This window comes from Ahaetulla prasina, chromosome 1 (genome assembly GCF_028640845.1).
Source record: "Ahaetulla prasina isolate Xishuangbanna chromosome 1, ASM2864084v1, whole genome shotgun sequence".
NCBI classification, from domain to species: Eukaryota; Metazoa; Chordata; class Lepidosauria; order Squamata; family Colubridae; genus Ahaetulla; species Ahaetulla prasina.
In genome coordinates, this window is record NC_080539.1 from 77,930,032 (window position 1) to 77,957,643 (window position 27,612).

The following is a 27,612-nucleotide window of genomic DNA, read 5'->3' on the forward strand; positions in this document are numbered from 1 at the left end:
GCACAGAGCTCACAACCAACGAACCTGTTGTTAAAATTTACCTCTGGGAACAGCTCATTGGGGGTATTCCGGGAGGCCGATCCACCCGCCAATCAGCTTTTTTCTTATTTTCCTTCCCAAATACTAAGGTGCGTCTTAAAGTCCAGTGCATCTTATACTTTGAAAAATACGGTAATTGTTTTATAAGATATTTGACTTTAAAATACTGTTAAACACAGTATTAAACAGTTTAACAATACTGTTAAAAGGCACTATCAATATCTTGTAACATAATGTTCTCCATTGGCTCCATTCGGATAGAAGCAAGATGCTATCATGGATAAAAGAAGCTCAAGTATTTCCTTATTTGGATGTTGGACATGCAATTGAGAATAAATTTGGTATAGTGATATCAAATATAGAATTATAAGACACATTTCTGCAGTGCAGCTATAAAGTTTATATTTTACTTCAAGCAGTAGTCTGAATTCCACAAATAAGTATCTTAAAACAGAAAATCTCTTAAAATATAAAATCAATAATAAAGTGAATTGCTAAAAGCATAGGTACTTAAAAGTGGAGTTCTTAGTAGCTTCTATCTGCAAAGGATCATTTCAGCTATATTAGTAGAGCCATTACTGCTCTATGAATTATTTAATTTTTCAAGGCAGCCAATCTATGGATATGGCCATATTTCAGTTATTGTACTGTTATATTGTCAAATAAAAAAAGGTAGTTTTGATCAATGCTTTTTGAACTAAATTATATTGCAATGCAATCTATAATAAGTGAACTGCAATCTGCACTGAACTGTTATATAAAAAAAGGATGCAGTATTACAGGCTAATTCTGCCAATGGCCAGCAGTTTGATCCTGACTGGCTCAAGGTTGACTCAGCTTTCCATCCTTCTGAGGTCAGTAAAATGAGGACTCAGATTGTCAGGGGCAATATCTCTGTAAGTTTGTAAACAGCTTAGAGAGGGCTATAAAGGACTGTGAAGTGGTATATAGGTCTAAGTGCTATTGCTATTGCTTTTCAGGACTTTGCAATGCACATACATTCCACGTAAGCAGGTATATGGCATCCATTAAGCTGAAAATTCAATTTCAGCTTCAGTACTCCCATCACTCTTAAATATTGGCAATGACCACACACATATTTTGATATGAAATGTGAAATGCATATGCAGCAATGTCATAGACAACAGTAAGAATAGAAATAGGTATGAAAATTTTCTCAAGGTCAGAAACTCATTAAATGTTATGTAGTGGTTACAATCCTAAAGGTGAGTGCGGCATGCCCAATCTATCAAAACAATTCTCATTCAGCTATACTGATGTGCAAGTCACGTTAATAGCTGAATGTATAATTTTAATTCAATATATTTGAAAAACAAATAATTCCAGATTAAAATATAAAGCAATTACATATATTCAACCCACAATTCCTTTCCTTTCTAAACTTCTTCAAGTTTATTAATGTATTGGAATATACTACCGGTATAGTAATCACCTTCAGCAGAACTAAGAAATAGAAACTTCTTTTTCAAGTTTATTATGACATAGTCATTTATAAGTAGCACTTTGTGAATCCCTTTCTTTTCCACCATTTTTAATGCCTTTGCAGGTTCCCTGGAGTGTTCAGCTTTCAGAATACACAATGCCCCCTAGAGGCTGAGTACTTCATTGCAGAAAGGATGTACAAAGATCTCTTAGAAATAGGGCAGAGGTCTTCAAACTATAATAATACAAAGGAAGCAAGAAAATATCTCTCTCTTAGAAAATGCTAATGCTGGGCAAGTTTAATGCAACTGTAAACACACTGCTGTAGCAGCTGTAAATCCTGATTTATAATGCATCAAATAGATGGAAGCGACTTCTCCAAAATGCTGACATTTGGTGGTATAGTAACACATGTACTATAATATTAAAGGCATTTTGGAAGGCAGGTTGAGGAGTAGCACACAAAAGCTTTGTATATTGTATAAAAGCTGGCTATAACTAGACATTGGCCTTAAGCTCTCTCTGAAATATGTTTTTTTAATGTATGGCTATGTATTGGGGTATCCATTCTGCTGCTTCTCTTCAAGCCAAGATGTGTTTTTATGCAAAACATGGTCATGAATCCATTTTTATAGATAGCCAATTGAAATATTGTGCCACATTTTATTATAAATTGTAAGAGAAAGTATTTCAGTGCTTTATGCACAATTCAGATATATTAAGCAAAATAATGCAGACACCAAGGCGTGGATCAAAGATCAGATTCCTGTCAACATGTCAGTAGAATTTTTATTGCCATTTCTGATTGTAATATTAAAATTCAACTCTCCTTTTTGAAACACAGATCATACATGTCTCCATGATCTGTCTCCCTCTATGGGGGAATGCACAGCATTGCTTAGAAGAAAGGGCAAAATAAATGGAAACTATTTATTCCTTCAGTTTTTTGTCAGGACAGATGAAGGTAGTCCTCGACTTATAACCAGAATTGAGCCCAAAATTTCTGTTAAGTAAGATATTTGTCAAGTGAATTTTGTCTCATTTTACGACCTTGCTTGGCACAATTGTTAAGCGAATCACTGCAATTGACAAGTTAGTAACCTGGTTGTTAAGTGAATCTGGCTTCCCCATTGACTTTGCTCGTCAGAAGGTTGCAAAAGGGAATCATATGACCCTGGGACACAGCAACGATCTTAAGTATGAACCAGTTGCTAAGCATCTGAATTTTGATCGCATGCTCATAGGGATGCTTCAAAGGTTGTAACTGGAAAAAATGGTCATAAGCCATTTTTTCAATGATGGTGTAACTTTTTTTTCCCAAAGAGTTTTTATTTTTATTTCTCATAAACATATTTAAATGTACAATCTTTTATCCATCATTTTCCAGTGCTGTTGTAACTTTGAACGGTCACTAAATGAACTGTTATAAGTCGAGGACTGCCTATATGTCTGGAGAAAGAACCAGCCAACAATAATGAAGATAAGGAAGAGACTTGGATCAGCAGTGGCTCTGTTCATCAGCAATGGGCTTGTTTATGGTAGTACAGCTTAGCACAGCAGTCACCAACAGGTGGTTCGTGGACCACTGGCGGTCTGTGAGAAAAATTGGGTGGTCTGCAAAAAAATTATTTGCATTTTTATATTGCACTAAATCAGGAGTCCTCAAACTATGGCCCTTGGGCCAGATATGTGCAATGAATGTTTATGTTGCTACAGAGAGTCTCCCCTTGGGGGTCTTCTGTGGGTCGGAGGGAGACAGAAATTCCGACTTGGGATCTGATTCAGCCTCCTGGTGTGGGGCTTTGGGCAATGGCTGCAGGGATGTGCTACTGGTGGCAAAGAGTCAGAGGGCCTTGTTCCAGTGGGACTGCATCATGGCCTGGAACTGGCTGACCATCGCAGCCTGCTGAGCCTGCAGGCGCTGGTACCGGCCTTGCACTCCTGCAGGTTTTCCCTCTGCTTGGAAAGCCTATGCTTGTAGTCCTCAGTGAGGTGCTTCTGCTGAACCTCTTTCTCGGTCAGATCCAATTTGAACTGAGCTCTTTGGCCAACTCTTTCTCATGGTGGCTGTTTAGCTCCAACAACTACTTCTTGTTGGGGCACTAAGGAGCCCTGGCAGCAGGCGAGGAGTGGCGGGGGGGCCAGGGTGAGTAGAGGCCAGTGAGGCGCCCCTCACATGAATGACATCAAGTTGGCCATGCCCACCCAGTCACATGACCACTTAGCCACGCCCAGTCAGCCAGTCATTAAGCAGATCATATTAGTGGTCCATAGGATTTAAAATTATGAATTTAGTGGTCCCTGAGATCTGACCCCTGGCTTAGCAAGTGTCCCAGAATACTAAGTCCTCAATTTTAGGAAATCAACCTTAATTTTTTATATTATCCAATATTCACATCCATCTAATCTTGCACAGTAAACCACTACAGTTTTACTCTAATGAAAATTCAAAAACTCCATCCCATACCTTTTGCTTTCCCATATTTTACATCTCTTTAAAGTTCGTTTTCCAGCTGACAGAACCAGAGGAGCAAGCTCCCTCTAGAGACAACTCATATTATTCCATATTTGGCCTGCAGAGATTGCTGTTGAATGATGCAAGGTACATACTGTGCCCTCTTTAAAGACCAATGTCTCTCTGTGATAAATTCAGTGCTCAAAGAACAGCAACACAGAGCTAAGAATTACATAAGATTTCCCATAAGAGCATTGTATCATCAAGTCTTACACTTAAAGTAAACACAAGATGAGAAAGTGAGAAAAACACACAAGTACATAGATTGTAAAGTGGTTAGAATTGTTAAAACAGGGTTTTAGCAACTTAAAGTTTCTCAAAAGCATTATTTATGTGAAAAACAGCATTGAAGAAGAAGAATAGTGAAAGTTTTATATACAATTTATATTCCATTTAAAAGAACTTTTCAGAAGACTGATAGGGCCTTCTTCATTTTTCTTAAGGAAATCATAATATTTGCTAATTTTTTAAAAAAATAGAATCTTAGTTTTAAAATTTAGAATAAGCCATCTTAGTTTTACTGAAACTTTAACAATTACAGTGCACATTCTACCAAGTGGTTGGAAATATTATCTTGTATTCTTCTTCCCCAACTAAGATTTGAGAACATCTATGTCCTTTGCTATATATATATATTCATTCATATATATTCATTACCCTCTCTCACACAGTGCTAGGACCCATCCAACTGTTAATAATAACAAGTCCTTTCAACACTTTCAATACACACTCTCATAGCTACAAGTTAACCTTTATAAGAAAAACAGGATTAAGGTTTAAAAAAAGACTTAACAAGTTTTTCATTCTAAATACCACTTACCGTATATACTCGAATATAAGCCGATCCGAGTATAAGCCGAGGTCCCCAATTTTACCCCAAAAACTGGGGTAAACTGGGGACTCGAGTATAAGCCGAGGGTGGGAAATGAGGCACCTACCGGTTGGGGAAACCCTCCCTCCCTCAGCTGAGAAGGCTGGCGGCTCCCCCGCCCCGCCCTCTCACTGCACCGGCAGGGCTTCCCCGCGCCGTCCGGTAAAATGTGAAAAAAAAAAAAACAAAAACTCGAGTATAAGCGTATATACTCGAGTATAAGCCGAGGGGCTTAAAAAAAAAAAAAAACTCGAGTATAAGCCGTATAGACCCGAGTATAAGCCGAGGGGACGTTTTTCAGCACAAAAAACGTGCTGAAAAACTCGGCTTATACTCGAGTATATACGGTACATACATTTATTTTAGAAAGATAAGAAATGATTTAAGTGGTGTTAAGAACAATTGCAATAAGTAACAGACAAACCAGTGACCCTGGGGAAAAGTCTAATGAATAAGTCCAATGAAATAAAGCTTTATTATTATTAGTGTTGTTGTAGAAAAACAGCTGATTGCCTTCAAAAGAATTTTGATAGAAAAACTGATATTTTTCTTTCCAATTTTTACAGATCAATGCATCAACCCTAAACTGAAATTTTCTATGGCTGACTTCATAAGAAGATACCGGTAACATTTCCAACAACATGAAGTGACTGCAATAAAATCAGTCAGCAATGAAAGAATAGCATGTTGTGTCTTAATATCTAATTTTTTGAAAAGCAATATAAGGAATTTATCAAGCCTAGTAGCTGCACCAAGAAGTTGTAACAAAACAAAATAATTTTTAGAGCTTAACAGGAACAATAGAGAATGGCAATAAAAGTGAAACGTGGATCTTGAATATCTCAGAATGTTTGGGATCAGAAATAGAAAAATAATGTATGTTAACATGTCTGTTTTCTAGGTGGAAATCTATTTTTTTCCTTTTTAAAATATAATTCATACTAAAGAAATATTTTACAAAGTTAAAAGAGAAACATGAAAAAGTAGAAAGATAAAGAAAAAAGTATTGAATACAAAAGAAAGTGAGAGAAAACAAAAAAAAATTAAGAAGTGGCTTCAAATCTTTACAGCAATTATAGAAATAATACAATTTCCATCTTCAAAATTATACAACATAGTTCCCTACTCCTCATCTCAGTTCATTTTAACAGGTAAATCCAGAAGTTCATTTTTATCCATTGAAAAATCTATTTTTTCCAAAGTGCATATTTAACGCTGGGAAAGTCATGCAATTATCATAAACTTTCTCTTCAGCTGGTTTACTGGCTAAAGAAAATAAATACATATAGTGCCATCATGAATCATGAAAACATGAAAAAAAGTGTTTTTTTCAGTATTTACCTCTGCAATCTGTATTCGTTTTGCTAGCTCATCAAGTGAAGAAAAGCTTTCATCTGGTGAATAATCTTCCGATGAAGAATAAAGTGCTTGTTCAAGTGGAATATGTGGAAGAATTTCAGAGTTCTCTTGGGCTTCTAGAAATTTAAGAGCCCCCTCTCTAACTTTTATGGTACCATTTAAAATCTGTTCAAAGAAGCCTTCTGATTCCTCACTTTCACCTTTTTCTTCCAGTACTGTTGTTTCTTCCTGCATCCATTCATATACAACTCTAGGCTGTTTGGACATCTCAGTGTCAAACTGTACATTCCCACTAATGTCTGATGGTTGGTTTTGCACAGATTTTCTGTTATTTTCATAATCAGGCTGTTGCTGATTTACTAGGTTGCTTTCCAACTGGCTGCTGGCAATCACCACAGAGCTAGAACAGCTTTTTGTCCTCAGTAAGTTTCTTTCGGATGGAATATTTTCATTTGTGGCTCTAAGGTCAGGAGGTATATAATCAGCATCTGTCCAAACTAATGCACCTACCATTGGTTCACTAAAACACGTTGCTGCAGGCTTCTCAGCTGCTGCTTCTATTTTTGCTCCATCCTGAGAGAACTGTTCTTTCCTTCGCTGCAGGCTGTCATTTTCACCAGCATCCCTCAAAGATAAACACTGAGAGAAAGGCGTGTCCAGGGTCTCTGTGGATAAAACAAATGGCTGATTCAGTGTAAGTTCAGTACAGCAGAGCTCCTCCTTGAGATGATGTTTCCGTGCAGATAGCTGAAGTCTTTCTTTTTCCTGAATCAGACAACAGCTTTCAGACTGGAAACTTTCATCCCTCTCTCTTTCTCTGTGATGGTTCTTTTTCTTTGCTTCAATACTTGGCCGGCTCTGAGTATCTAAATGAAACGGAAAAAGAGTTGAAGCATTTAGAGGTGATTCAGCACAAAAACACTGGTGGGGTGGGGGGGAAGCAACAACAAAACATCTGACAACACTGTCAGTAATACTTGGACAAATTATCCTTGGCAGCAATGGCTCTGATGCATTAATTTTAATACCAAGATTTAAAATAGCCAGATCCCATTAAAATAACCAAGCCTAACTTTGAATGAAGTGTTATCTTAATGTTTATGCAAACTACTGTGCCTGAAATGCAATGTTGGTATGTATAGTTTGAATCCAATGTTTGAACCACTGTTTATGTTGCTTATAAACGAAATATATACAAAACTCATTAGATGCCTGTGCAGTAAAAACAGAGGCAGAGCAAAAGAAGTCAAAAACTATATGCCAGTTATCATAGGTTATCTCCCAACAAGCTGAAGAAGAGAATACTGTATATAGTGGTATAATCTTGTATGATTATTTTAATAGCAAGAGAATATTAAACTAGGCAAAAATAGGCAAATCAATCCAGTGTATCTATTTAGGATACTAAACAGATGAAACTTCTGATTAACCACAAATCCTTGCCCATATATGAACTAAATCAAGGAATGTTTGTGTCTAGAAATACACATGGATATGAGGTTATACTGTATAATGTAAAAATAAGTTCACCGTAGTAGTTATAAGTGTATTTTCTTAACATGCACTTAAAAACAGAGAACTGAACATAGGCTATAAGTTTCTTAATGTTTGCAGAATATTTTTTGAACATGAATAAAGGGGTCATGGCAGAAAAATCAGGAAGAACTCAATGGCAACTTCTGTAATAGAGGAAAATCCAGGCATGACTTCTTTATGTCCTTAAATGACTAAATTAGGAGGATATCAAAGAGAGGAGAAAACAGCAATGATGGGAAGGATTTTCATGATGACATAGATAACTTAGTCCAAGGAGCAGAGATTCCCGATCCTTGTTCTGAGAGATCTTTTTCTTGAAGTTATTGACCGAAAAACATAAAAAGGATTTATTTTTGTAGCATCCTAACTGGGGTGTATAAGTATGCTATGGATAATATGTGATAGATTTGAATATGATATTTTGATTTTAATTTGAAGTCTCCTATCCAAATTTCCTCTCTAAAAATGGGCTGAATTTTACAGCTGTTCTTTGTGTTTCAGTAAAAAATGATAAACTTTATACACATTTCAAGACAATGTTTTAAAGGCATTAAGAATAATAAACATGAGAAACCTAATAACATTCCACTACTGAATTTTGAGGAAACTATGTAAAAAGCTATACAATGCTATTGTATGAGATACAATTTCTCCATAATATAATCAAGTATTTATATACTGTATATTATAGGACAAATATGGTGCTGTGTACTGAAGGATGTGTTTAGAATTAAAATATAAAATTTCAGCTTACATACTCATTTTAAAACTCAAGTTTATTATTAGTGAAAAAATACACTGATAGCTATTAAAGAAACAACAGTTCAATAGTAAAGCATAACCATAAAAGCTCACAGGTTAATTACTCTGCTCAAAGTAGACATTAGATTTAAAAAACTGTGCTGTAAGTTACATCAAACTACATAAAAAAGCATCTATAAATATTAGATCATTTTTAGAAGGTATGACTATACTGTGATGAAGAAAACAAAAAGATCTTTTAATTTTCAACTAACAAATAAAATTGGATTAAAAATCAGATTACGTAAGGAGAGATCTGAAACTCTACTCACCACTTTTGTGACTGCCGTGACTATGCTACAGTCATGCATTAATCTAAAAAGTCTAAATGCATTCTCTACTCGGCTCCACTTACCGATTTCCAATGACAAAGTTATTATTGCAATGGATGCACTATCTATACTTGGATAGGACAATTTTTTAATGCCAGGAATTGTACTGTACATTTGAAGAAAAACAAGAGGTATAATGGCTGGACTGATAATGTAGATCAGAGGTCTTCAAATTTGGCAGCTTTAAGACTTGTGGACTTCCAACTCCCAGAATTCTCCAGCTAGCACAGCATTGATGGCTGGAGAATTCTGGGAGTTGAAGTCCACAAGTCTTAAAGCTGCCACGTTTGAAGACCTCTGACCTATTTCGAAGAGATCTTTGTACATACTCTAGGAGTTGAAGTCCACAACTGGACTTCAGTGAATTCTGGGAGTTGAAGTCCACAACTTAAAGCTGCCAAGTTTGAGAACCCCTGATGCAGGTGAACCTATGTCATACTTGTGGCCTGGGTTTTCTATTTTGTTTTCCTGTTTTGATGGGAGCATTTATTATTTTTTAAAATTCTATTAAATCTATTTAAGGCAGCGGTTCTCAACCTGTGGGTCGGGACCCCGTTGGGGGTCGAATGACGATTTGCCAGGGGTCGCTTAAGACCATCGGAAATATGGGAAGTATACTTGCGAGTCGAAGAATCGTGTTCCAATGGTTGACTCCACAAGCCAGCTGCAGGCTCTTCAAATCACTAGCCGAATTCGGCTTCAGGCATGATGAATTAAAAAAGAGAGAAATCTTTGCTCTGATGTCTCCCTCTCAAACCAGCTGCAATCACTCCCAATCGCTAGCCTAATCTGGCTTCAGGCGCGATAAACTTAATAGGGGAGGAATCTCCGCTTTAATGCCTCCGTCCTCAAGGCAATCGCAAGCAGTTCAGATTGCTAGCCAATACGGTTTCAGGCGCAATAAATTCAAAACGAAAATAATTTTATGGTTGGGGTCGCCACATCGTGGGGAATTGTATTAAAGGGGTCGCCACATCGTGGGGAATTGTATTAAAGGGGTCGCAGCACTATAAAGGTTGAGAACCACTGATTTAAGGGGTCTTCATGTGTTTCCCACTTCAAAATAGGAAATGTGGAAATGTGCCACTGTTTTATTTTGTTGTTGTTGTTGTTCCAACTGTGGTTATAGCAGCACAGAATTAGTTCAGAGGCAATGTGTAACCTATCTCTGGTTACATCTGTCAAGACTGTCTCCTATAAATTTATATAACTTAATTACTAATGTCATTTATAGGAGACTCTTACCATGAAAAGACACATAAACTTCACAAAAATATATTCAGAAGACACTTTTTCATGCTATCACTCAATAATAACTTTCATCTTTTTCAATTTCCTGCCCAGTTTCATTAATAACTGTGTATTTTTCTCCTGTAATATTTAATACTGGAAAATAAAGAGTGTTCTTTAAAGCCATTGCCCATATAGCCCTTTTTTCTATAAAAAAAAAAAGGATGTCAAGATATAATTACATTTTCTTGTTCTAATTTTAAAAGGTTGATTATTCTTCCAAATGAATAATTTTCAAATAATTACGTTATTGTTTAATTTAAGCTAGAGTAATTTATAGGACAAATACCTGAATCCCATATAGAAGTAATTTGTTCTTTTAAATCTTCAGATGCCATTAAACTTATGAAGCGTTCACATCTGAAGGATATTTCTTTATTTATGAGCTGAAAAGCAAAATAACATTTACATTATAAATAACTTTGTTTTTATGTCTATGTTGCACATGTTATGGGAAGTAAATTCTTTTAAAGAAGACCCAATCATTTAATAGCAAAACTATGCTGAGAAAAGAAAAATCATAGCTTACCTTGCTTCTGGAGGCAAGTGGCCTGTAACCCAAAAACATAAGACAATTAAAAATAAACAGCAGGTCTCACCAAAATATTCTTCATAACAAACGTCATCAAAACTAGAGAACAAATCAGATCTGTTTTTTCCATGTTCTAATATTAGCACAGGGCTTTACAAGACTGAAATACTATCTATACCACCAGTTTTAAAGCACAGAGCCAGAGCATACCAATATTAATGACATTACTGTACAAATTGTCACTCGATGGCCCAGAAGGCTTTAAAAATAGTGAAATGAATGTAAGATCTCATAAGTGCCCTTACCGCCTGTGTTTATTTAAAAATTCCAGCTTTACAAAAATTGTCCTAAATTGAAATCAACCAAGAAAAATTAGCCAAAAACTCTGAATTCTGATTTTTACTGTTGGGGAAACTGCACGGGGAGAATATACCACTGGCTTAATGACAGTTCATTCAGTGGCCATTCGAAATTACCATGCTGAATGAAGGGACTTATGACCCAAATTATGGCTGCTGCAGTGCCCCCATGATCACGTGATTGCGTTTGGCAACCCATTTACACTTACGGCTGGTTGCCAAGCTCCCTGCAATCATGTGATTGCCATTTGAAATCTTCCCTTTCCCAGAAAATCATTGGCCAAACCACTGCTGCCTGCCAAGATGACTCCCTCTCATTTCTGGGAAATGGCTGAAAACAGTCCCAAAATTCAAGCAGGATTTTGGCACAGAATATTTGCAGAATGGGTTGTTTGCAACCAGCCCCAAGAAATGAGAGGGAGCTCTCTTGTCTATGGGGGCTGACTGAAAAAGGTCCGTTTTGAAATCCAAGCAGGATTTGTAGCCCCAGAGTGGAGAGGCAATAAGGTAAAGTAAAGAACTGAAAGGTCCCTTGGGATGGGGGAGGCCCTGCTGTGCTGTCCCACTCACTCAAACACACACAGAAGTGTGGTTTAGAGAGTTTATTAATGTTCTATTGAAGTTTAGAACAATTAATCAATGAAAGAACTTGCCTCCAGAAGTTGTGAATGCTCCAACACTGGAAGTTTTTAAGAAGATATTGGATAACCATTTGTCTGAAGTGGTGTAGGGTTTCCTGCCTAGGTAGGGGGTTGGACTAGAAGATCTCCAAGATCCCTTCCAACTCTGTTATTCTGTATTCTGTTCCTTAGCAATTCCTTTTACCCAGCCTCAGAACTGTCCCAGATAAATCCAGCCATAAGCAGGCCAAGATTAGTCCACAAGGCAATTGCCAATAATCCATAAAACAATGGAAAGTTGTTAACAATGGAAAGTTATAAGAAATAAGTCCACCAAACAAACTTAAATCCACCAGGTGAAACTGAAATACACACGCAAAAGCTCACTTGGCAAGAGAAGTTCAGCATCTCCAAGGCACATAGTCAAACAGGAAGCAAGAGGATCAAACACACACAGCCAGAAACCCAACACGTTGTTCCTAGCAATGCCTCCCTCTGCCTACTGTGATAAGTAGTTTTCCGGTGCAGCCCATCAAGACGGGTGGGGCCTTCTCCCGAGTAAACTGGCAGATCTCCATTGCTCTTATCTTTTCTCTGCCTGGTGAGCTTTCAGATCCACCACGGAAGGCAGCTCTTCCTGCTCACTGATGGTCCACCCCTGCAAGCTGTCCCTAGCTGAAGCTTCCCATAAATCTCTTTCAGCCGGCTACTCAGAGTCATTAATTAACCTAGTTCCTGACACGCCAGAATGAGCTTATCCTCCTTTGAGCTGACCTCCAAGGAAGAATCCAAGGAGTCGTCCAAGGGAGACATCACACCTGCTTCAGCCTCTTGGTGCAAGGCTTTGGCCGAAGGCTGGAGAGAAGTGCTACTGGTGGCGAAGAGCCAGAGGGCCTTGTTCCAGTGGGACTGCATCATGGCCTGGAACTGGCTGACCATCGCAGCCTGCTGAGCCTGCAGGCACTGGTACCGGCCTTGCACTCCTGCAGGTTTTCCCTCTGCTTGGAAAGCCTATGCTTGTAAGTCCTCAGTGAGGTGCTTCTGCTGAACCTCTTTCTTGGTCAGATCCAATTTGAACTGAGCTCTTTGGCCAACTCTTTCTCATGGTGGCTGCTTAGCTCCAACTCCTGCTTCCTGATGGTCGGGGGGGGGGAAAGGAGTGGCTGGGAGGGGAGGGGTGAATAAAGGCTAGCGAGGTGCCCCTCGACGTGAATGACATTGAGTTGGCCATGCCCACCTGGTCACATGACCACCTAGCCACACCCACCCCAGCTGTTCAATAGGCAGATCATATTAGTGGTCCGCAGGATTTAAAATTATGAATTTAGTGGTCTCTGAAGTCCAAAAGGTTGGTGGCCCCTGGTTTAGAGTCCATTAGAAATTACAGCAGTGCCGAATAAATGGTATTTATGCCCAATTCATGAAGTTATGACTGTTATAGTACCCTTGTAGATCAAAATTCAAGATACACTTGCTCTGGCGTTATTTGAGGCAGCTGCTGGCTAGACCAAGCCTTCTGCCCAAGGCTGCTCGTGCTGTTCTCCAAATAGCACAGGATGTTCTCATAAAGCTTTGAAAGACTTCTGAGGACTTCTAAAACCTCACATGAAAGCTGCTCACTCTGTTCTCTAAAATGCATAGGCCATTGTCATGATGCTTCAGAAAAACCTTCAGAAAGGTTCTGCCTGCTCTGAACAGCCCTATCTCATGCTTTACCATCTTACAATCAGTTCTGTAGAGTATACCAGAAAGTTAAAGAAAATCTAAGTCAGAATCAAAAAAGGCAGGAGCAAACTACTTCTCTACAGTTGTCAGGAAAACCACATGGTTCTAATGCTGTAACAACCAGGAAGTGACTTGACTTGGTAAATGTAAAGGTAAAGGTTCCCCTCGCACATATGTGCTAGTCATTCCTGACTCTAGGGGGTGGTGCTCTGTTTCAAAGTCGAAGAGCCAGCGCTGTCCGAAGACGTCTCCGTGGTCATGTGGCTGGCATGACTCAACGCCAAAGGTGCATGGAACGCTGTTACCTTCCCACCAAAGGTGGTCCCTATTTTTTCTACTTGCATTTTTTACGTGCTTTCGAACTGCTAGGTTGGCAGAAGCTGGCACAAGTAACGGGACCTCACCCGGTTACATGGCAGCACTAGGGATTCGAACTGATGAACTGCCGACCTTTCGATTGACAAGCTCAGCGTCTTAGCCCCTGAGCCACCACGTCCCTGACTTGAGTTGAGGTTACCTTTATCTTTATTTATTTAATAGAACAATGGTCTGCAAATATAGGACAAGCAAAATAAAAAAAGATATTTAATCTGAAAATTCATTTTATTATTGTCTTGGAACCTTTGGGCAGTGTCACTAAAAGCAAGCTATTTTCTATACACTGTATAACTTTAATACCAATATATATTCTTACAAGGAAGTGCTGCTGTTCCAAGGGCGAAAAATATCCAAATTAAAAGTTCACTGGACATATCCAACTTTTGGATGTGGAAGAATTATCACATGTAGAACTAACTGTGAAAAAATGTTGACTAATACTGTATAATTTTATTACATACAAATAATGTTCATCACTTACTCTTGATGAGATGTGCAAAATTCAGCAAGTTTGTCTAGCTCTTCATTATTCAGTTCTTTAAAAGAATTCTTTAGATTTGGAACCTCACTGCACTCTGTTGCTTTCCATTTTGTTTCTATTAACAACACATGTATGTTAAAAAATGGAAAAAAAAATAATATTTCAGAAATATAAATTATAAAAAAGACCAAAAAAATCCAAATATACAGGGATACAGGGGTCTCCAACCTTGGCAACTTTAAGACTTGTGGACTTCAACTTCCAGAATTCCTCAGCCACCAAAGCTTAAGTCCACAAGTCTTAAAGTTGTCAAGCTGGAGACCAGTGTTATAGTAGGCCTTTAACCATCAAAGCAAAACAATAAAAAATGATGCCTCCTTTTATGAAAATTTTATGGGATTCTTCCCATCCCAGTAAATGTTTGTTCAATGTGCTCAAAAAGTCATGACACAGTGAGTATTGTTTGTCTAATCACAATTCCTCATTCATTAATAAGATTTAGGTGAAGTTCTAGTCATAGAACACTATGTAGGCTATTATCTGCCTGGGCTCATAACCTCCCTGTAATCAATGCATTACAATAGAAAATGAAGACATTTCTCAAGTTTTACCAGACATACAAGTTTCCACTATATGACATACTTACCCCACTGCTGCTGAAGGGAAGAGAGATTTGCAAGTAATTGCTTGTGATACAACTGTTCAAGCCGAATGAACTTCATTGCTTTCTCATCTAGATGGAAAATAAAGGAAAATACAGACACGGACTGCTACTCATAGATACATTTTCAAACTAGCACACTTTTGTGATAGGAGGAAAATTTGATGTGGACCCAGACAAGTTTTCCAGTAGTGCTGATTAGGCTCTCAAGCTGATAGGCAACACTCAGTTTGCAAGTCCTAGTTCAGCAATACTGACAATTGCTTCTTCTTTGGATATGCATATGATCATGATAATTCTGGTTGTTTAGGCATATGAAAAGCACAATAAAGGAAAACAAGGCTTCTTAGTTATAATAAAATTGATTATAGCAATAGCACTTAGGCTTATATACCACTTCACAGTGCTTTAGCTCTCTCTCTAAGCAGTGCTTTATATCTCTCTCTAAGCAGTTTTACAGAGTCACCATATTGCCCCCAACAATCTGGGTCCTCATTTTACCGACCTCGGAAGGATGGAAGGCTGAGTCAACCTTGAGCCAGTGAGATTCGACCTGCCAAACTGCCTGCAGCCAGCAGAAGTGGCCTGCAGTACTGCATTCTAACCACTCCGCCACCATGGCTCTTATTATTATGGCAAATTCTGCAGAATGAGAATGCCATGGTGGTTGCTGACTTTGTTGCTTCATATATAGCAACGGTCTGGAACAGTCACAAGATCATTTAGCTCCTGTAAATGTACCTTGCAATAATTCATAATGCTCTTCTATCAGGTACCTGAAGGCAGAAGAAGGATTTTGTAAATGTGCATAAATTAAGTCATTTAAGGTCACAGCCTTTAGGTGTGAAGAATCACCATTGGTTCCACTTTCAATGGAAAGAGTCAACAGGAATGAATACAGTCCTTAATTTTACTCTTCCAAGAAGTGCAGAGAAGACTCTTAAAACATACTGCTATGACAGTCAAAAAAGTGAGAGGATGGTGAGGGGCAAACTTTTGAGCATGTGCAATGGAGCAAAAATCTCCAAGATGAAGGCTTTGAATAAATATAAAACACATATATGTGTTGAGATATAGAACAGGATATGGAATGATTAATTATGTGGCCTGTGAATTTAAATTTAACAAAAAGTATTCTGCAGTAGTGTGTCTAGAAACAGATTGATAAGAAATGCAGCAAAAAAAAACTTGCTACCACAATGAAAGAAGGTTCAAATCTTTAAACACAAAACACTTTCTAAACATACAATGAATTTTTACACTGTGCCTTCTTGAATACCATGTCTACATATATTTCAGAAAATTAGTATGTATATATATATCTCCCCCCCCCAGCATTAATAAATCAAAATAAGAATAAGTGTAAGAAGAATTTTGGTTTTATTGAACTGTACTTGAAAGTCCATGGCTATATGTTTGTATTTTGATATCAGACCTCAGTCAATATTGTATTTTTTTTTTAAAAGATACATTCTCCATCCTGAAAATAAGTTTCAGCAATCTGCAAAGAAAGAAAAGGGGAAAAACTTTTAATATATTTTTATTATATTTTATACCTGCCTATAGGGGACATAAAATTCATGATGTACTAAAAAAATTATATATGAAATTAAAAAATGAAATTAAACTATTAAGATACCTGGCACATTAAAAAAACAATACAGATGCCAGATATAGTCAATAAGGACATTCAGAAGAGCGCTGCCTTACATATCACCCATCCATCTAACCAAGTGCTGTTTCCTTTAATGCAGCACACTTTGCTTTTTTATTTTGAACTGACAGACATATTTGGACCAGTGAGATGGTATAAAGAGCTCACTTATACAAAAGCCACCGTACTGATGAATTTATCACATTTTGAACTAAGCTCTTAGGATATTTTGTTATCTCTATGGGATCTTTGTGCAGCTTAACTATAGATAAATATTATACAAGAGTTTGATACTTTGCAGCATGTCAGCTGTTATTATTAATTTAATTACAAAACTTTTTTTAAAACAGCAAATAGGGAAGGGAGCCTAGAGAGCACAAATGAAAGTGCATAGGAGTAGCATGATCTCTTAGGAAGTGTAATAATTCTTTAGCATTCAGGTAGAAGTGTTATCTGCCACTTGATTCTGTTAACAGAAGTGATGGGGAATGAAACTGAAAACTTCAGTATAAACATAATGCTCTGAGCTACATGCAGAGATTTTACTTATAAATTTTGAAATCAATGTGATAAACACTATCAACATCAACAATATGAAAAAACAGGCAAGCAACATCTTCTTACTACCTGGTGCAGGAACAGGGGAAGCACGTTTGAATCCATTTGCTTAGATTCTCCTTGAAGAAGAGAGAAGAGGAATTGTAAAGTTTGAGCTGGTTCTTTCAGAGGATGGTTTGAATTTGTCTTATTTCCATCTGCCCCTTGCACATAAGATACTGCTGTAAAGTCAGCTTTGTCCTTGACTGTAGAAATATTAAGAGAAATAATTGCTTTTTCTTTTAAGAAAATGTAATGTCAGAAAAATATACAGTATTTCAAATTTGTTACCGTGTTTTCCCGAAAATAAGTCCTTCCCCCGAAAATAAGCCTTCCCCTGAAAATAAACCCTCCCCGAAAATATTTAACCGTATGCACAGCTGGTCCCCGCCATTTCCTCCGATTAGGGTTAAGCAGACAGAGCTGGAAATCGGGTAAGATGTGGCAAGAGTATCCCTGTCTTGCTCCACGCAGCCCAAAATAATAAGACCTCCCCGAAAATAAAGCCAAGTGCTTATTTTGGGATTCAAAAAGATATAAGACAAGGTCTTATTTTCGGGGAAACATGATACAAACATAGATGTGCTGACAGAAACGTTTGTCTCCTTTCAACCCCCAAAGTTATTCTAGATGGTCAAAATTTCCCAGGAACAATGTAGATATGACACAAAAAATCACAGTGGAAAATGAAAACTTTCTTTCTCATTGCCTCCTGAGTGTTTGGCGTGTCTCTCTTTCCAATGCGGTTTATGCAGTAAATCCGAGTTTTTCCTGCAGATTCTATGCCTCACAGAAGATGGTTGATAACAGCTGTAGTGGAGAGTGTGGGGCAAAAAAGCCCCATTATGTAAGTAATTATGATTGTCCTTCAGATTAAAAGAAAACATGCTGTTGTGCATATCAGCTCTGTACTGGAATGCTAAAGAATTACTACACTCAGACCCAAAGGTGGGTCTGCAGCCCCAGTCTGGAAGTGCTAATGAGTTAGATTTGGGCTGATACGATTTGCAGATGAATTATTGATGAAGATAAATTGCACAATAGAAACCTCTGTGTGATGGAGTTCTAAGTGGAACAGCTGTTACACAGGGGCACTCCCAATCTTTTGGCTTAATTCAATTCAATCTTAAGTCTTAATTCAGTGGCACAGTGAAACATTACAGCTGGAGACTTGGCTGGCTGCAGTGGGTGACCAAGACATCTAAGTCTCTTGTGCTCCACAATGCTTGCTGGATTTGCCTCCTTGACTCTTGATCAATCTCCTCCAATCAACCTGCCAGGGCCAGACTTCACTTGCTCTATCTCACCAAGAGTTGAAGACCCGTTAGCTAATTTCACCTGGTTTGGTCCATCTGCTGAGACAGTTTACTAGGGTGTGGCCACTGCATATAAACAGCTGCTTGGAGCTACAGGTAAGAGCTAAGCATTAGGTGGAGTTCAAGCAGACCTAGTATTGTGATACAAGTGCCTCTATTTTCAATACTGTTTCTTATTATCCCTAATGCACTGCTGACCCCCCCCCCTTTTTTTTTTACAATGGATACACACTGTGTCAACTCCTTCAGTAGATTGTTTACCAATGCTTCAAGATCTCTTTCCTCATCTGTCACTGTTAGTTCAGGTCTCATTAGTTTGTAGGAATAGTTAGGTTTTCTAACACAACTGAGCATCACTTTACACTTGCTCTTGCTGAATGACATTTGCTATTTTGATACCCGTTCCCCCAATTTGCAAAAATCTCTTTGGAGCTTATTGTTTTACCATTCTGAACAATTTAGCAGCATCAGCAAACCTGACTATTTCATTAATCATATCCAGTTCCAGATAATGTATAAATGCGTTAAAAAGCACCAACCCTAAGGTAGAAGAACCCTGGCAGACCTAACTGGCTACATATCTCCTCTGTGCGAAATTTTATTCCTTATCTTTTTGTTCAATTCTTTAACCTGCTGTTTATTCACAAGAGGACCTGCCCTTTTATTCCATTGAGTTTAGGACTAGTGATTGAGAACTGCTAAGATTATAGACATGGTGGTTCTATTGATAAAGATGAATTGGGTATGTGGAGTGATAGTGAAGTAGTAGTTCTTCCTCAGAGAGATGAGAGGGTTCTGCATGCCTTTGCCTTGACAGTAATTAGGTTTTAGACATCTACTGGCCTGAGTGAGAGTGGGATCTGACTGGAAGAAGAGGAGAATGCGTAATGAGTATTGAATTTGGGTGGTAGCTTGTAATGATATGTGGGAATGAGCTTGGGAGGCAGGAGGATGAGCTGTAAATCTGGTTTTTGAAGTTGTTGTTGCTTTAGTCAATCTTCTATATAAGCTTAGAACATGATGGTGAAGCTTTTCAGCACTGAGTGCTCAAACCGGAACGCATGTGCACGCGTGTGCGTGCTAGAACGCTGGAAACCCCAAAGACCAGCTGGCTAGTATGCACATGCCTATGTTTCGGCTATTTTCAGGTCTTTTTGGCCCAGAAACGGCCAAAAAATGGCCTGAAAAATGGCCTGAAAAATAGTCTGTTTTTTGGGTTGTTTTTCAGGCCATTTTCCAGAGCTCTGGCGCCCACGAAAACTAGCTGGCTGGCTCCGGAAACCAGAAGAGCAGCTGACGACGGCATATGTGCCTACAGAGAAGGCTCTGCGTGCCACTTCTGGGATGCGTGCCATTGGTTCGCCATCACGGGCTTAGGCAGAAATTTCTAAAAGAAAATTTAAAGCATTTTTGCCAAGTGTAAGTAAAATGTACAAATACAAAATAGCTCAAGGAAATTGAGCAGAGTTATACCATCAATACGTGTGTATTTAGGAAACCACTTGCCTTTCCTGCTAGGACTGTTTGTTTTTCTTGGATTCTTTTTTTCAGGACCAAGCTTCTGTGGCATATCTGATTTCAAACTCTTACATGGCCTATTGCTTTCATCTTCTTGGAAGCAGGATGTAGAGTCTCCACTGTCCTCGTTATTATTAATGCTGTCCTGCTCAACTCTTCCTATTGCATTATGAGAATTTTTCCGAGTATTATGCTTCCTACTGTTACATTGATTTTCATTTTCATCTGGAGAAGAAGCCAAGCAAGTTTTGATCCCTTTTTCATTTATGTCAGTATGAAGTTCATCTTCTAAATTTAAATGAAGATCATTTGTAGGAGATTCCCTATCATCCATTATAATGAACTTTATTTCCACTTTGTCCAAATAACTCTCAACACTAAAAACAAAACAAAACAATGGAGATGTTAATAATACTATATCTTCACTACCAAGCTTTACTAAGATTATAGAACAGAGTGAGCTTTCTACCATTATAGATTGGTAGCATTTCAGAGTTGTGAAATATAATCATCAGATTTTAGAAATATGAAATAGCATTGTCTTGAAAAATTATAGTTATTTCAAAGAAATGACTTAAAACTCATATATCTACAGATGTGCATTTGTGAAAGTTAGAATGTTGCAATTAGCGAAACACAAACACTAATTGAGAATCTAATTTTTAGAAAGATGTTTAAATGAAGGAAAGCTTACATTATATTTATTTATTTATTTATTGCATTTGTATACCGCCCTTCTCCCGAAGGACTCAGGGCGGTTAACAGCCAATTTAAAAGATACAATAAATACACATTAAAAACAGACTAAAAATTTATATAAATAGTGGCCAAAAATATTAAAAAACTAAATAATACAAAAAACTAAAGCCCCATTTAAAATTACTTAATCAGGCTAGCCCAGCTCGATGGAATAAAAGAGTCTTCAGCTCATGGCAGAAGGTCCAAAGGTTGGGGAGTTGGCGAAGCCCCGGAGGCAGCTCGTTCCAGAGGGCAGGAGCCTCCACAGAGAAGGCCCTACCCCTGGGGGTCGCCAGTCGACATTGTTTCACCAATGGCACCCCAAGGAGGCCCTCCCTGTGGGAGCGCACAGGTCGGTGGGAGGCTGTTTGTGGCAGTAGGCGGTCCCGTAAATATCCCGGTCCTAAGCCATGAAGCGCTTTAAAGGTGGTAACCAACACCTTGAATTGCACCCGAAAGACTACCGGAAGCCAGTGCAGCCCGCGCAGGAGAGGTGTTATATGGGAGACACGAGGTGCTCCCTCTATCACCCGTGCGGCCGCATTCTGGACCAGTTGGAGCTTCCGGGTGCTCTTCAAGGGGAGCCCCATGTAGAGCATTGCAGTAGTCCAGGTGAGATGTAAGGAGGGCATGGGTGACTGTGCGCAGAGAAACCCGATCCAGAAAGGGACGCAACTGGCGGATCAGGCGAACCTGATAAAAAGCCCCCCTGCGACGGCCGTCAAATGATCTTCAAGAGACAGCCGTGCATCCAGGAGGACGCCTAAGTTGCGTACCCTCTCTGTGTGGGTCAACGACTCGCCCCCAACAGTCAGCAATGGAATAAGCTGGCTGTACTGGGAAGCCGGCATCCACAGCCACTCAGTCTTCGAGGGATTGAGCTGAAGTCTGTTCCTCCCCATCCAGACCCGTACGGCTTCCAGACACCGGGACATGACATCAACGGCCTCGTTGGGGTGGCCTGGCGTGGATATGTACAGCTGGGTGTCATCAGCTGGGTGTCATCATAATGTAAGAGCTATCAATTGCCTTACATTAAGTAATTAATTATCCATCTGAGATGCACTTTGTAAACCTTAAAGTCCACATCTTTTATGATGTAACTTTTATGTCCTTTCTGAAATGGGGAAAATTAAGTAGAAATACTTAAATATTTGCCTTTCAAAGATGAAATCTGACAGGACTCTATAAGTGAGCATCGGTGGTTAAAATAATGGAACACATGATAAATTTGAAAGTTAAATTATTTTCACTAGGATAAGAAATATGACTGGAACGAGTTTCAAATTAAAGTCACTAATTTCATAGTGAAAATACTTTCAGTTGTAAATAGGAGAAGATTGTTCATTTATTATTTATTGACTCCTATCAAATTAAGTTCCCAACCTTTTAAGTTCAGAAACAGGAGAGTACAGTAATAAGAGCTAAATTACCTGCTGCCGTTAAATCAAGTTTCCTTTGAGTTTAGCTCAAGTCTTGGTAATTTCATAGGTATTCCATATGTTTTCTGAGCAAAAAGACAAAATTGATTTGCTATTGGTTTCTTCCAGGTTGTTAAACTGTGCATCTTTTTGATTCATAAAAGGTAAAGTTATTTGAGTCAAATTTGGTTCCTGATGACTGCATAGACATGTCCGTGTTGTTTTCCTGGCAATAATACAGAAGCGATTTGTCACTTGCCTTGTTCTGCAATGTTGTTTTTTTCCAACTTCCCTGCCTAAGCTACAGCTCTAGCATTTCCTGATGGATTTCTCATCTAAGTAGCAACCAGGCCACATCCTGTTTAGCTGCCAAGCCCAGTCAAGGTAGGCCAGTAGAGTTATAAAAACGTAACATTATAGCAACATATGCAGAGTCATTCTAGATGTGAGACACTTTGGGAGGCTGGGAAAATAATGGAAAGTTGACATAAACAGTCAAGAGATAGAAGGTGAGTTCATTGGTAACTGACAAAAAACAGGGAAAAACATTTCAAAGAGACTCTGCCTTAATGATTACACTATAAATGCAGGTTAGAAGTTTCTGTTATAGTTTTCAAGACAAAAATTAACTATCGAGTCAAACATTGCTGGATAAGATCAAAGAAGCAAGAAGTACACAATATTCTGTAAAGATGTCTTGGGCAAATACCAATTTTGGAAACTTATAACTAACAATGGAATCTAAACCAGTTATTAATTTCATTATTGAGTTATTCTGATAATTTTTTGTAGTAATATATCTTTTCCCACCGAAGTATTCAAACTGAAAAGGCAAAATGCTTTTTAAACAATCCATTTACTCCATATGATACTTTCTATTTAATTCAATAACTTCATGCCAATTTTTGATACAAATTTTGATCAGGTAACCATGGGGATGCTGCAGCGATCATGAAAAAACTGTCATGCCAATTTTTGGTATGCTTTAAAACACTGCTTCTAACCGGATATGTTCAATATTTATTAGTTCTTGTACTAAGACAAGAACTAATCTTTTTTTTCTTCTTCTAACTTTTTCTATGTTATCTTCTTTCCCGTAACTCCTCTTTAGCCAAGGAGACAAGTATTATTTACTGAACAAACAGTACTTTGTTAAATCTGCTGCTCAAGATAGCTTAAAAACAACCTATCTAAAGGTGAGATTAATTTGACAAAAATTTGTCATTTTATATTCTGTGTTCATGTCATAAAAACATGCCAGTTGCCGAGTTTACAAATTTTGATCATGTAACCATGGAGATGCTGCAACAATCATAAGTGTGAAAAACTGTCATAAGTAACTTTTTTCAGTGCCACTGTGACTTCAAATGGACACTAAATGAATAGTTGTAAGTCAAGGACTACCTGTAGTGTGAAAGATAGATCCAAATAGCATTGGATCTATCAAATGCTTTCAAAACAATTACGTTCTAAATGTGCTGCATTTAATTTATTTTTTTTGTGAAAACCACCAAGGTCCAGCCTGTACAAATGCCTGCAGTCCAGATATGGATTCCAACATTATCCAAACCTCCAATGATTAAAACCTTAACTCTTGTTTAGTATTGGTGAAAATGTTACACTATGACATATATAGTTTATAAGAAAAATGAACAAAAAAATAACAGAAGCTTATGCCTCTGTGACTTGTGTACCAAGGTAGTAGCATACCTCGGAAGACTGTCCTGTAGGGATGACTACATCATCATTTCAGGAAAAAGACTGAAACGTGTTAAATTTTTAATCAAAGTTTTGTTTCACAATCTGAGGTATATTTTTACAGCCAATTATTAACTAGTCAAAATAATAAATTGGACTGCATATAATATAGAAATTATTTTCATGGAAGACTGATAAGTAATCAGAGTTACTTATGATCTCTGCATGCATTCTTTTAAATATCTAGCTGAATGGAAATATTAATTCCCTCTATGATGTGATTATCCACTCTTCTCCTGTCCCTGCTCCCATATATGGTAGCAAAAAAAGGTTTCCAGGTATTAGCATCAAAATGAGTAAGGGACTAGACAAAGCAGTGAAAAGAAAGAACAGGTGGAAAAACAGGAACTCTGTTGTTTAAACAGAGATGTAAAAAGGGAAATGTTCAGTTATCTGGAAAATAAACATATTAACTCATTTATCTAATAGTATTTATATTACACTATAACCTGTTCCACATGTACCTTATAATTACATATTTCTATATGGATGTAGAATTAAATATTTATCTTTCAAAGTCTATGTTATTTTTTTAATCTTTAACAATTATACTAATAGAAAAACCAAAATTATTTTTTCTTAAGTAAATGTCAAGAATTATTTTTTCAAAATTTCCTTTTAGAAAATCAATTAAAATTTAAAGCCACATTCCTGGAACAATTGCTTATTTTCCCACTGTTTGACTTCTATTAAATTGAATTTGGAAAACTGCAATTTAATTTTGGTCAACAAATCATTTTCTGCCACAGCAAATGAAATTTCTTCTAAAAAAAGGAAGTTCTTGTTTATCAACCACAAATGGGAACATCATTGATTGTTAAGCAAAGCAGTCACTAAGTGAAACCGTGATTGTGCTTATAATCTTACTTCAATTAACCTTTGCTTTATAGACCTGAGAGGGTCATAAATGCAAGGACACCTTGCAAATTTAATTCTTCATTACTGTCATAACTGTAAATCATTGCTACACAAGGCCTATCAGACCTGGAAGCCATCTTTTGCATAAGGCCTTCAGACTTGCCACGTTTACTACTATGGGAAGCAGGGGTGATATATAGTTATAATAACATTCCTTTCTCAGAAAGTCAAGGACAACTTGCCCTGCACCTGAAAGGCTGGAACTGGGAGGCATCTCCAGTTGGGGCGATGTTTGATTGGACCATGTGATGGACTTGTGGGTGTTGGACAGGGAATCGAACTTTTCTTTGGATGGGGAAAACCTGGAAACTTTCAGATTCGGGTTTTCCCAGATGTGCCAATATGACATCTGTAATAAAATATAACTTTGAGGAAACTCAAGCTTCAGAGGTTTATTTTGTTGGGGGTGTTACTTGGAACCCTGACAGCAGTCACTAAAAGAGGACCACCTATATTCAACTGTTTCTTTCAATCAATACACAAATTCTAATACAATTTAACAGAGAAATCATTCAAAAGACAAAATAGTGGAAATTATACACTGTTATAATCTCCACAACTTTTTATTCCTTATAAATCATTTAATATACTGTCAGTTGTTCTTTAAATTTCTTACCTCCTTTTTGAGAATCTCATTGACTCTGTCTAGCCATGGCTTTTTCCCTCTTAGGTTTCCTCTCAATTAATTCACTCTTCCTTCATATATATAAGGGCGTAAGCCGGAAAAGGGGCAACCAATGCTGATCAAGCCAATCAAAACTGGCTATGTAATGATTGAACAGGTGCCTCCCAATCTCAAGGCTGGGAAAATAATGACCAGAAGTCTATTAACATGAAAGAGTGAGAAGAAAAGGCTTAGGACTTAAATCCTGCCAGTGAGTGACCAGGAGGACAAGTTTTGCAATTCATTCTCTCTCTATAACTGAAGTGCCTTGATATATTTCTAGCATTCTGGTCACTCACTCTGACATCATTTTACATTCATTCAGTACCCATTTATTCTTGAATTTCTTTCCTTCTTGTTTTACCTTAGCTATCCCATTCCCACTAACTTTTCTTTCTTCTGACATATTCAACTCTAATTCTCTATAATAAATAAGGCAGAAGCATACTTTCTTTGTTGCACTGATCACTGAACCAATATGTAGATTGTTTCTTGTTTTAAACAGCATGTATTTAGATATTTGTTGCCCATCTCACTATCCAAATGATCCTGAGAACTAGGATTAGTTTATTTTGATTAATCTACATTAAAAAACCCTTTAATTACTTCATTAGAAATGTTGGCTTGTAAGTGAAATCACCTAATTAACCATGTTTTGTTGGATATATCCAGGAGTGAAATGCTATCAGTTTGCACCGGTTCGGGCGAACTGGTAATGGTGAGGGCGGGTGGTTCAGAGAACCGGTAGCGGTGGCAGTGCAAGGCTCCGCCAACCTGCATGTCGTTACTTCCTGGTTTTAATCAGGAAGTAACCTGTGTTTTACCCTCTGTGCATGCGCAGAGGGTCCAAAATTGCATATGACATGTGTCCACGACGAACCAGTAGGGAAAGTAAGTAGATTTCCCCTCTGAATATATATCACTCTTCCTTTTCCTGCTTGTGCACCTACAATAGAAGAGTGCACACAACTTTACAATAATTTCCTCTTCTATTCTTTTACCTCCCCCTTTCCAATATAAAACCTGTCATAGACAATTCGGAGGAAGGTGGAGTACTATAAATGGGTGGGTGGGGGGATTATGAAAGATATCTCCTTTCTTCTTCTATCAATGGGATCTTTTAGTGGATAAAATGTTCTCTTTATTTTTTTACTCTAATTTGAAAGTTATTGTTATTTATGTATTTTATTGTTTATTTGATTTTTAATCAAGTAATTGATTTTTAATCAAGTACTTGTTGTACTGTTCCAGGAAACCTTAAAATTCGCTAACAAAATTTAAAGCAAACATATATATCCATATCCCTACAGAATTCCAAAACAGTGAGAAAGTGATAGCCTGGTCCTAATAATCATGCCAGAGGTACCACTCCCGACAGCATCTTTAAAGGGCCTACCTCACAGGGTGGCTGTTGTGGGGGAAAATTGGAAATGGATGCCTTAGTATACCACTCTGACCTCCTGTATGAAAGGTGAACAGAAAGGGAGATACGGTAGCACTCTATTTGAAAAAAAAATGTAGCCCTGTGGAAGGTTAAAATCTAAATGATGGACATGGAGTAACAAGTTTAAATTACAAAACGACTCCAAATGAATATTAAAACAAATTCTTAAGAGAGTTGGGAAAAGGCATTTTAAGGGTAGTTTGTCAGAGGAACCAAAGATCTAAAAAGAATGTCAGTCACTTTTGTTGAATATGATTAAGTAGGGGATGGAGAATGTCTTCCTGAGATTGGTTTAATATGGATTCCCTATTGAATTTGAAATTGAATTTGATAGCTTAAATCTCTCCTTCCTAACTCTGATTCTACATATATGGCTTTACAGTTTGGATTTCCAAAATGTGGACTGGGGCCTGATGTAAGTTACATAATCTTCCACAACATTATTACAGATATGTAGTCAACTGTGAATCCTAGTAGGTGCATTCATAACTGACAGATGCCCAACAACTAACCTTCCTGGCAGGTATGGCTTCAGGGACTTCATAACCTTCACAGTTCCTACATTCTATCTCAATTAATATTTTGTATTTTACAAACAAAACACTATATTTACTACTAATAGTTTAAAGAAGTTAATATTTA

At 37.7% G+C, this 27,612-nt stretch overlaps 1 protein-coding gene across 17 annotated transcripts in view; it reads right to left on the reverse strand.

The window, feature by feature from the left end:
• Positions 1-27,612, reverse strand: part of CNST (consortin, connexin sorting protein) — a 44,846-nt gene that overhangs the window by 12,605 nt on the left and 4,629 nt on the right. For 5 of the 17 annotated variants that reach the window (XM_058165118.1, XM_058165077.1, XM_058165049.1 and 2 more), the window contains 10 exons: positions 25,479-25,686; positions 22,199-22,412; positions 20,016-20,404; positions 17,224-17,399; positions 16,413-16,443; positions 14,928-15,014; positions 14,282-14,396; positions 10,716-10,737; positions 10,476-10,572; positions 6,210-7,093 (listed from right to left, as the gene is read on the reverse strand). In XM_058165118.1, coding sequence (XP_058021101.1) covers positions 6,210-7,093; positions 10,476-10,572; positions 10,716-10,737; positions 14,282-14,396; positions 14,928-15,014; positions 16,413-16,443; positions 17,224-17,399; positions 20,016-20,361 — 1,758 coding nt within the window. In that variant the 5' untranslated portion in view covers positions 20,362-20,404; positions 22,199-22,412; positions 25,479-25,686. The remainder of the gene's footprint in view (positions 1-6,209; positions 7,094-10,475; positions 10,573-10,715; positions 10,738-14,281; positions 14,397-14,927; positions 15,015-16,412; positions 16,444-17,223; positions 17,400-20,015; positions 20,405-22,198; positions 22,413-25,478; positions 25,687-27,612) is intronic. The other 12 variants (XM_058165101.1, XM_058165058.1, XM_058165094.1 and 9 more) reach the window with 6 other exon arrangements.